The sequence below is a fragment of the Protobothrops mucrosquamatus genome, unplaced genomic scaffold, assembly GCF_001527695.2.
Source record: "Protobothrops mucrosquamatus isolate PMUCROS unplaced genomic scaffold, P.Mucros_1.0 scaffold825, whole genome shotgun sequence".
NCBI classification, from domain to species: Eukaryota; Metazoa; Chordata; class Lepidosauria; order Squamata; family Viperidae; genus Protobothrops; species Protobothrops mucrosquamatus.
Genome location: NW_015387085.1, coordinates 143258 through 155210, shown reverse-complemented (window position 1 = coordinate 155210; position 11953 = coordinate 143258). Strand labels below are relative to the sequence as shown.

Here is an 11953-nt window from a genome sequence, read left to right as displayed (position 1 = left end):
ATTGCTATTTTACATTTCCAACATATAGGTGAAAAATTTGGGCCCATTTTGGCTAACCTCGTGGGTGGGAAATGCCATTTGTAAAACATCTTATAAAGATTTTCCTTATAAGAAGTAGCTAAAGTGAGTTTCCTGTTTCTTTCCAACAATTCTTGCCAGATATGTAAATCAATATTAAAGCCGAAATCCCTACTCCACATTAACATAGTTTCCTTGACCTGCTCTTCAAACATTGCCTGGTCTAGAAGATAGTGATATATTCTTTTAATCATTTTGTCTTCAGTTCCTAATAATATTTTATCTAATTCTGTCGACTCTGTTTTTATACCCCAATCTTTTTTCTTTCCTATATCTTGATTGCAATTGGTGATATGCCCACCATTCCAGTTCTATCCCTTCATCCTGAAGATTTTTTTGATTTCAATTCTCCTCTCTCATCTAATATATTTTTCTACGTTATTACTTTCCCTAGTTGTATGAACATTGGATGTATGTGCATTTCCAATGTTGAAATCCAATTAGGAATTTGCATATAATTTTGTTGCCTGATTTTAACCCACACATCTCGTCTAATATAATGCCTCCAGAAGTACTGGTGGACCTTGTATTTCTCATCCCATAATATGGCGTGCCACCCAATCTGCATATAATGGCCTTCCAATCTTAATAATCTCCTATTTTTTAATTATATCCAGTCCCGCACCCATATTAATATTGTAGCTTGATAATATTTTTCAAAATCCGGGAGACCGAATCTGCCCCTCTCCTTAGAATCTTGCAATAATTTTAACTTAATCCTTGCTTTTTTCCCTTGCCAAATAAATTTGAGTATGATTTGGTTAAAGTTTCGGAAAAATTCCTTATCTAATTTGATCGTATGCATTGAAACAAAAATAGTATTTTGGGTAGCATGTTCATTTTAATTACAGCAATTTTTCCCATAAAAGAAAGCTGTAAGTTTGTCCACCTATCCAGATCAATTTTAATCTGCTCCATTAATTTGTCATAATTGTCTCCTTTAAGTGTGGTACATCTAGCTATTAATTGTATCCCTAAATATCTTATTTTCTTTGTAGTCTGGATGCCTAATCTATCAACTAATTCATTTTTCTGTGCTCTAGTCATATTCTTAACAAGCATTTTAGTTTTTTCTTTGTTTATCTTTAGGCCTGCTATTTCACCATATTCACCCAGTACTTCCATTAGCCTTGTCCCTGATTGTAGGGGCTCTTCAATTATAAAGATCAGGTCATCTGCAAAGGCTTGCATTTTAAATATTTCTCTCTTAATCTCCAATCCTTTGATTTGCTCGTCTTTCCGAATTGTTCTAGTTAATACCTCCAGGGACAGTACAAACAGTAACGGAGATAGTGGACAACCTTGCCTTGTGCCTTTTGAATTTGGAAACTTCAGTTGTTTCTCCATTGATTATTACTTTGGCTGCCTGTTTGGAATAGATTGCTTTAAACATATTTATAAAATTCTCCCCAAAGTCCGTATACACCAGTTGGTTAAGCATAAAGTCTCATTTAACATTATCAAATGCTTTTTGCACATCAAGAAAAATTAGTCCCATTTGTTTTTCATTATGAACCTCATAGTATTCCAATACATCTAATACAATCCTAACATTATTTCTTATATATCTTTTTGGCAAGAAGCCATTTTGGTCTGTATGTATAAATTCTACTAAGAATCTTTCGAGTCTCTCAGCCATTATGGCCATAAAAATTTAATAATGAGATAGGTCTATAATTTTTAATAAACGCCGAGTCTGAGTTTTCCTTTGGAATCAATGTAATGATTTGCTTCTTCCCATGAGGCTGGTATTTTTTAGGACCTCATTGAATAGTTCTATTAGTATTGGACTTAAAGATTCTTGAAAAATTTTATATATTTCTGCTGGTAAACCATCAGGACCTGGGGCTTTGTTGTTTTTTTGTTTCTTAATTGCATCTGATAATTCTAGAGTTGTTATCTCTTTATTCAACATGTTTTTGCTCTCTTCTGGAACTTTCGGTAATTCAGCTATTTGCAAATATTTTAGCATATTATCTTTATTTTTCCATTCTTCATCTTCGTATAATTTCTTATAGAACTCATAGGCCACAATTTTCTTCCCTTCATTCTGATATACAATGTCACCTTCTTCATTGTATAGTTTACTAATCCTTTTTCATCATTATGTTTCTTAATATTATTTTCATGGGGCATCTTGATTCTTTCAGTTTTGCATCCCAGGTATTTAGTTATAACTGCAGCTGTGCTGTACATTAGTTGGTTTGTTTCTTGCAATGAATTGATACTTATACTTGATATTGCAGTATTTGCATCTTTTAATGCTTCTGCTAGCTGTTTCTTTGGAACAAGCTTCAATGCAGGCAGCCTTATTCTGTTGATTTTGTGCTGTTCTAGATGCTCAGTTATTCTTTGTTTCAATTCTTTTATTTCTTTAGTTAGAGGGTTTTGTTCTTCCTGAGGAAGAGATGCCTGGTTTCCAAATGAAAATAGTTGTATATCTCTGCTGGATTCCTTCACTGCCAACTCCCCCTGGTTTGCCTCTACATTCTGAGTTACTTCTGGCAAGGCATTAATTTCTTTGCCCTGGGTAAACCTTTGCACTTTGTCCAATTCTGCTTCCGTGAATACTTTATTTCATATTATAAATTGACATTGATCCGCTAGTCTCTGTTCTGTTATTTCTGATTCTAGATGTTGTTCTTTCCAGAACTGGTGCATTCATTTCAGATATCCTCTTGTTGTTGGACTTGATCTGTAATAACAGATCATTATTTCTTTGTTTTCAATCACTGTGTATTTGTGATGGGTAAACACCTTTTCTTCCAGTAGTTCTGCAGCTGCTGGCCCTGGTTGCTCAGCCAACAGACCTGAGTCCTGTAGCCCATTTTTCACCAGATATCCAGGAACTACCATATCTAGCGTGGACCTTGTTAACCTGACCAATATCTGAGCTGGTATGGCTTTCTGAAATTTATGTCTCACCATATTTTTTTTATGGGAGAGACACTTTTTGTCTAAGTCCTCTGATGAGACCTGTCCAGTATGCTTGAACCTCTGGCATAACTCTCATCTTCCTCAGAGTACACAAACCTCACAACCACATCAAAGTAGTGCCTCTCTGGGGTATTATTATTATTATTATTATTATTATTATTATTATTATTATTATTATTATTATTATGGATCATCACACAGTCAGCCAGCTGTTCAGACTGGATTTGGCATTTTGTCTACCTATTGAGTCCTTACCAAGGATCTGAGATAGGCAGATGTGGATGTTTGATGTTATTACAGATATCGTCGCAGGATGGAAGCAGTTCCTAGTAAGGCCGCCTTTTGCAATTGACTAATGGCGAATTTGTCAATGCCAATGGTTGTTGTTATTATTATTATTATTATTATTATTATTATTATTATTATTATTATTATTATTATTATTATTATTATTATTATTATATTGATGCCCCATGTTGATCCAAAATCAATAATTAAATCCTACCTGGTTAAACCAGCTGTGCCATGTAATCATCTCATCATTGATGGTTAATATTTTATCTGGGGGAGCTGAATGGTCCACATTTCCAACTTTCACACGAAAAAATGAATTGTTTGGGAAAGCAATCAAGTTGAGAATATCAAATCCAGCTGCTAGAATCCTATTCTGATCAAAGGATACCTGTTCCCCAGCACCATTGTTAAAAGCAACATTTCTCAGAAAGTAGTGGAGCTAAATTGAAAAGAAAAATGCAACTGGTTGAAAGACTAAACTTCCAATCTCCTTGCTGATAATTTTCAGAATAGAAAAGTAGATATTTTGTTGCATTCTAGGCATATTTTTCTCACAGTGTTGTAATTAAAGGGAAGATGGAGTCAAAGGTAGAAATTAAAAGGACCAATAGGAGAATCCTGGTTATTTTGGGGGACAAATGGTATAGAACTAATGTTCCCCTATTTTACCTCCAATAGCTTGCTTTATATAAAAACTTGTTTACCAACTTAGAGATATTCTAACTTCTAGAGCCAGGCAATCATAAAGACATAGAGAAACAGATAAATTCCCATGTGAGGAAAATAAGCTTTTGAAAGCTATGAGTTAACTAACATAGGAAGAGGCCCAGCAAAAATCAATGGATAATAGTAACATAATAATAAGATATAGATTATCAATAATTAAAGAAGCACAACTTTCTGACTGAAGCATGATTTTTTTTCCATTCTAGGACATGGGAAGATAGTCAAAATACAAATTCATGGTTCCTATCAAACTTTCATAGTGTTTTTACTAACAAGGCTGTTACCTTGCAGAAATCCTCTCTATGAAGCTTCCTTCCTATTCTATCCAAAATTGATCTTGCAGTATTTCTTGAGGAGGATAGAGCATGTAAAGCATGAGCTACGGCATGAATAGCATTGTGGATGCTGTAGCTGTGGCCAGTCATGTCTATTTCAAAAAAGGGTCCAGGAAGATCCCCCAATTTCTCTTTACTATTGCAAATGTTCTCATCCACATCGCTCATAACAACATTTGGGAATACACAGTCAAAGGCTTCTTGCCAGAACTGTTTGATAAATCCATCTTTCTTTGCACTGAAGGGATTTTGTTTCTCAGCAAATAATCTGAACTTTGGTAGAGCAGTAGTATGCACTGTGAAGGAAAGGGCACCATCGATTATTTTGATAGCCCAAGTTCGTTGAAAAGGGATTAAACTGAACTCCATCTGTGCTGTCATTATCCAAACAATGCCTTTTGGTTTACTTCTCACCTCTTCTATGTTTGGAATATACTGCAGCCATAACAAATAACCCATAGCAAAGGATTCTCCATTGAACACCAGTGTATTAACTTTACTACCCATGACATGATCATAGATTTTTGCCCCCTGTTGAAGCATGCCATCAAGTTTAGTGAAATCAGTTAGTTTGCGAAATCGTTGAACGAAAGAAACACAAACCCCATTTTTGGAAAAAAGAGGAATCACTGTTTCTACAAATTTTTCTCCCTGATCATTATCCATAATAAGGATTCCAATCCATGTCCAGTTAAAATGCAGGAGCAGAGAGACAATCCCGTTATGCTGAAGTTCTTCTGTGGGAACCATCTGATAAAAGGAAAGACCTGGGGTTTTGTCATTCATTACTGGAGTAGAGCCATAAGTGAGCTAGAGAAAAATAGAAAAAGAACATAAAGAGAAACATCTAGATAACATTTTCACAGCAGTAAATGTATTTTTTAAAAAATAATCCTATAGGTAGCCTCAATTAAGACTGGAATTTCCATTGTAAATCATTTTAATCATAGGTTTTGTTGACCTTGATTTTACAATATTTTTTGCTTGAGTTGTTAAGCAAATCTTCAAAGTTATTAGGTGAATTCAGCTTCCCAATAGGTTTTTTAAACTGTTTTATAAAAATAGAAATTGGCAAAAAAAAAGGTTGCAAATTGTGAGCATGTAACCACAGGATGCTGTAAATGATTGTAAATGTGAGCCAGTTGCCAAGTGCCCAAATTGAAATCACTTGGCCGTAAGGGTGGTGTGATGATCATATGTTAGAGTACCGGTTGCAAATCATTTTTTAAAAGCCATTGTAACTTGAACAGTCATTAAATGAACAGGTATTAAATGAACGGGTATTAAATGAACGGGTATTAAATGAATGGGTATTAAATGAACAGCCTTTTAAAACATCCTTGCCTGCCTCACTGAGATGAGAATTCCCTTAATTTTTATTCCTGGAATTTCTAGTTCTGGAAGGCATAACAGTCTGGAAGGTGTTGGAAATTTGTTGAATTACATTTCAATGATGCTCCATCTCTGGGGAATTACTTGCATGAATTAATCTAAAATCAAGCAGCAGATTCATAGGTGATGGGTAATTGCTATTTCATATTTTCAAAATATTGAATGAGTAGATATAATCCTTGTTTGTCTACATGCATGGTTATACCTAGTAGTTTTGCCTATATACACAAATGGACAATACAATTTGCACATTAATTTAAAATTTAAATTTTTATGGTTGTAGGTTAAACAAAAGAATTACTTCAGGGAGAGTCACAGAGTATTTATATCAGCAGACTTCAATACATTTTGTTTTTTTTGAAACATCTTTTGCTATATAAAAATGCAAAATGTTACTTTATGAAGAAATGTCTAGCCACATAACCAATCACAATGCATTTGAAAGGATGAAAATTTGTCACGGGAGGGGCACTTCCCAATTTAGGGATGGCAATAAGAATTTAGAAAATGGTTTTCTGCTGTAAGAGCAGCAGTGTAAAGCTTAGTTAAATATAATTGTTTGAAGATTAAACACGTGCAATTATGAATTAGGAAAAGAGAAAGTAATCTTGGCAGCTCTGTCATTCTCCCCTAGTTGTTACATGAAAGAAAATTTGGGAGTCAAGTCCACCACTACTTTGACAGTATTCTGGATATTTTGTACCTAGTTGGAGATAATTATTTATTATTGTGCAATTAAATTTTACAGAAATTGAAAATGATTTTTTTCAAAGTAGTTATTCTCTTACAATGTCAATATGCCCCACAAAAAAATGACAAAAACCTTTCTGTATGCAAAGCTAGATTCATCTAGGTTAAAGGAAACAAGATGTATGCATGGATGAATTTCTGCTGGAATTTAACACTGAAAAACATTGCAGATTACGCTAATCACTTGTAGATTGGTTCCTTTAGCAAAAGTGGGTCTTAATTTATCAAGGATTAAGTTTTGAGTTTGATTTAAATTGGATCACATTCCAATCCACTGGCTGAGTTTGCACAACATGCTTAGCACTAAACCCAGGTTAACAAATTCCAGGTATGCATTTTTTGAATAATGATGCATCCAGATAAATGAACCAACTAGTAATGTAATATGATGGTATAATTCATGAAATTACTAAGAAAACGATTTTTTAAAAAGAAATCACTGAACGATAAAAATTTGCATGCCATTTTGCTCTAATCCATGAGGATTAATCACTGAGCCACTATACATAACACTAAAAAACAAAGCTCCATTGTAAAAGAGGAACACTAAAAGCAGAATGATCTTTGCATGCAACCTACCTGTGGAATCTTATAGATATCCAAGAGAGTTGCCACATGAAGGGAGATTTCAGCATCCAGTCCTCCAATAACAGCTACGACTTTATTCTGGATGTTACATAGGTAGTTGGGGACCAGTCTTTCAGTTGCTGATAGAAGCAGCATTGTGGCCTGATAAGTCCTTGCAGCATTATCATAGCTATCATAAATATGGAAGCCCAAGGTGAGATTGGGTAAGATTTGTGGGTTTTCATTGATTTCCTTTACTGCAAATGCCAAAGCCAGGATGTGTTGGTAATTCTTGGGAACTCCACTACAATGAGAATTGCATTACACATCAGAATGATATTCTACCAGCTTTTACATTCTAATCAATAGTTATAGCATAACAGGCCAGCCCCATCAATTAATTCCATTTTTTCAATATAGAAAACTAACAGCTATCAGGTTGCAGAATTAATATGCAAATAAGTATCAGGGGTATATGATAAAGAATTCTACATTTATTGTTAGATCACATACATTTTTGCAGGAAAACTGCAAATAATTTCAGACCTAAAACACAGGGAATGTCTGGAATCCACATACATAACATGCCTTTCAAAAAGAAAGACAATCATCTGGCACAGAACCAGGCTTGCAGACATTCTTGAATTGTTAATTGGAAAAGAAGATTCTGCAGTGTGTTTGAAGGAGTTGTGTTTTGATTAGATACAAAGCAAGGTAATGTATCTATGTAGAACAGGCATGTCAAACTCACGATGTCACGTGACGTCATGCAATGTATCGCGACTTTTCCCCATTGCCGGCAATGGGGTAGGCGTGGTTTTGGTGTGATGCATCTGGCCCGTGGGCTGGCAGTTTGACATGCCTGATGTAGAACAATGTGAAAGAGCTTTAAACCAGCATTCCCCAAGCTTTCTGCCCCACAGTATTGCCCAGGCTGTGTAGCAATGGCTAGAATTATAGGTGTGGAAGCCACCTATAGGTACTCAGTTTTGAGAAGTTTGCTTTAAATACTTTATTCTTTTCCACACTATATGTTGCCTAAGAAAAAGAATTCTGTACTTAGTATCTCCTTAATTTCACCTAGTCAATCATCTATTATTTTTTGATGGAAATGTCATCATTAATTATTTTAGCAATTGAAAAGACAGGAAAATATAAACAAATAATAACTACATTCCTTACACAAACTGTCCAGGCAATACTGGTGGGGGATGAACTTCAAAGGTGACTTTTTCAAAGACTTGACCAACTTCAGATGAAATGCCACCAACCATTATGTCTCCTGGATGATGGTACTTGTGATATGGAAGATATGGATGAAAGATGCTGCACCTATGAGTCATGCACACCACATGGGGACTTATCACTAGCATTAAGACCAATAAAATTGCCCTCCCCATTACAAGGCCAAATGTCAAAGAATCCCCTTATTACATTTCTAAATCTCAAAGAACCTTCTTATTCCTAGAATAAAGTCATAAAGCGTTTCTGCAAATAGCACATTCTGACTCCAAGTCTTATTCCTGGTGTATCCTAGCTCAGACTTGGTACTCCTTACCCATCCACAAGCCTGCCGATTTTCTTTGCAGCTCTAAATGGTATTAGTAGTTTAAGAGAAAGAGAGAAGGAACATTCTACATTTGTCTTTTTATTATTCTTTCTAATGAGTACTGAAATTCAGTGGGATTTTGAGAAGCAGCAGAATTAATAACAGTAATTTAGGTGCACAAATCAGAAGGTAACTATTAAGTCTGAGTTCAATTCTCTAGGGAAGACCTGAAGAAATCATGTTTTCAGAGTTGAATTATTGTTTGATGGTGATTGTAGACAAAGTGATGATACCAAAGTTTGTGGTTAAGATATTTTTTTTGATTTGGTGTTTGAAGCTGGCTTGCTGATAATAGGAGTAAACCTTGGAATATCAAAGAGGTTAGCATGGCTAGATTAAACTTTACATAAATGAGGGGGGCATCAAATTATTTATTTAGTATAAATATGAATAATATCTGCTTAAAACAAATGAAAGGCACAGATTCATAAACTGTTCAGTCCAAATGACTGCTTATTTTTTTCCAAATGTGAGCTCCAAACATTCATGGAGATACAGATGGACACAAAGAAAGTAGATATTTTTAGTTGAGATATGTTTGAATACTAGTAGCTCAGGTTGATAGTTGGGTTGTTGGTTTGATCTCCAAATTTGGCGATTTGGCTGCAAATGTTTTATTCCATTTGGGGGGACTTCTTCAGTGTGCTTTGAATTGTGCTCATCTGTCAGAGCACTGGCCTTTAAATACCTTTTTGTGTGATATAAATTGGTGTGGCTGTTATTAATCTGGATGTTTCTGAGTCATGGTCTGCTTTCAAGCTGTTTGATTGGCTGATTGTTGCTGCTGGGCAATAGTATTTGGTGTTTAAGTATCGTCTGTGTGATGAAAATGGTGTTTGTTTGTTGGGTTGCCTCTGAGTCATGGTCTGGTTTTGGGTTGTTTGGTTGGCTGGTTGTTGTTGTTGAGACGTGGTCTGGTTTCTTGTGAGTGGTTGTGATTTTTGTTGCTGTGTGGTGGGGTGCTTGTTTGTTCATTTTAAATAACTTCAACCAGGATTGCGGTTGAAGTACAGTAGTTCTTTTGTTTTCAGCGGTTGGTAGATTGGGTTAATGTCAATGTGTCTGTTTATTGACTTATTGGTGGAGAACCAGGCTTCAAGGAATTTTCTTTCTCCCCTTAATTTCACTTGGGTTACAACTGGGGCCCCAGTTAGATCAAACTTGTGTCCTTCTGAGTCTTTGTGGACAGACATGAGGGATAGTGGGTCATGTCTTTTGATAGCCAGGAAGCATTCATGCAGTCTGGTGAACACTTCCTGGCTATCAAAAGACATGAACCACTATCCCTCATGTCTGTCCATGAAGACTCAGAAGGACATAAGTTTGATCTAACTGGGATCACAGTTGTAACCCAAGTGAAATCAAGGGGAGAAAGAGAAGGGGGACTAATGGACAAACAGCTGGAAAAAGTAATAGAACTTTGTTTTTATATAAGACAAAAAAAAGGAAGCTCAAGAAACAAACTAACAGAAAGGCACAAGTCTCTCACTCTCTAAATCCTTTGAATATACATGTAATCCCCATTTAGTGATTCAATTGGGACAGGAAACTTTGTCACTAAGTGAAAAATCATATGATTGGAGCAGACATATGCTCCATGTTCAATTCTTACTTCTTGTTCAATTGTTAAGCAAAGTGACACAGATGCTAAGGAAAAAAAAGGAAAAAAAATACTGCTGGGTTCTCCATTAATTCTGTTTTTTGCAAGCTAGTTGCAAAATGCCTAACTGGCATTCATGTGATTGTAGGATGCTGTGACAGGCTTAAATATGAGGATTGATTGCAGAACTGTATTTTTCCACTGCTGTAACCTCAAGCAGTATATACACAAACCTATACAACCAGGAACGCTTATACCCAGGAAGGACAGAGATTTGCTTTCCTGGAGGACTCAGTAGTATGGGATTTATCCAATCAGAAGACATGGATTTTTATCTAAGAGACAAATAAAAAACAATTTAAGAATGATTTTAGATACTTTGGAATACTATGAAATGCACCCAGGGAAGCAGATGGCATTAATATTTCTAGATGCACACAAGGCATTATTATTTATACTGGTATTAAATAGAAATATTAGGTAAGATTCAGAATTAAAGGAATGAAGATAAAAGATAAAAAATACAAACTACAAGCATTTGCAGATGACTTGGTTTTTATATTAGAAGAGTCGCTTGAGACAAGCCTCAAAATTCTGAAAAAGACAGAAGAATTTGGAGAAGTTAAAGAAACAATGATAATATGGGCAAAAAACTTTGGGCCTAACATAGAGTTAGAACATTGTCAAAGCCTTTGGGAAAGAAACTCTAAAATAACAAAGGCGGTGGCTTACAAAGAAAACCTATATAAAATGTTCTATAGATGGCACTTACCACCTGTGTGGTTAGCAAAAATGTTCAAAAATATGACTAGTAATAGTTGGAAATGTAGACAAAACCAGGCACATATTATCATCTTTTGTGGACATGCCTGAAAGCAAAAGATTTTGGTCAAGAATACCAGGGCTTTTTTTTCTCATAGAACCCCCAGAATGGAGTTTCGGCACCTTTTTTGGATGGAACCTTGTAGGGTAGGCAAGGCGGGTTGTATGACGTGTGTGAGTTCCGGCACTTTTTTTTTTTTTAACAAAAAAAGCACTGAAGAATACATATATGGTTAGAGAAAATGATAAAAAAATATGTAGATTTTAAGCCAGAATTATTTTTGTTAGGTGTAATTGTAGGAAATTATGGGAAAGAATGTGTATATTTAATGTTACATCTATTAACTGCAGTGAGAATTGTATTTGCTCAACATTGGAAAGATTAAGAATTACCAATGGAGAAAGAAAATTAAGAAAATTTTGATACTTTAGAATATGGGATACATTTTATCAATGGCTAGAAAAACAAGGTAAAGAGAAAGGAGTTTAACATGTATTAGTAAGCTAAATATTGGAACCCAGACAACATATTACTGATAAAACATTAAGGATTTGTGATTATAAAAATTAATAAAATATTGTTAAAAAAAGAAAATATGGTAGTTTGTACACAGAGATGAATGCCTTGTCAGCTATTGTCACAAATGTCTTAAGCAGTTAACAGTCCAAAAGTTAACCCAGAACTCATAGACTATAGTGACCAATGACCAAGATTGAAACTTCTATAGTTATATCATCTAGCTGAATGTGCTTCAGAAAAGATGCTTAAAAACAGGATAATGTCTCAAGAAGATAAATTTTAGAATGTTTGGAAATGGAGAAAAGTTATATAAATCAGGATCT

At 35.0% G+C, this 11953-nt stretch overlaps 1 protein-coding gene across 1 annotated transcript in view; it reads right to left on the bottom strand.

Moving 5' to 3' along the window:
* The window catches only part of LOC107290091 (vomeronasal type-2 receptor 26-like), a 17256-nt gene extending 8903 nt beyond the window's left edge, over positions 1-8353 (bottom strand). The window contains exons 1-4 of the mRNA XM_029284684.1: positions 8262-8353; positions 7092-7383; positions 4320-5180; positions 3521-3748 (exon numbers count right to left, since the gene is read on the bottom strand). Of these exons, the coding sequence (XP_029140517.1) occupies positions 3521-3748; positions 4320-5180; positions 7092-7383; positions 8262-8353 (1473 nt within the window). The remainder of the gene's footprint in view (positions 1-3520; positions 3749-4319; positions 5181-7091; positions 7384-8261) is intronic.
* Between the last annotated feature and the right edge of the window lie 3600 nt (positions 8354-11953).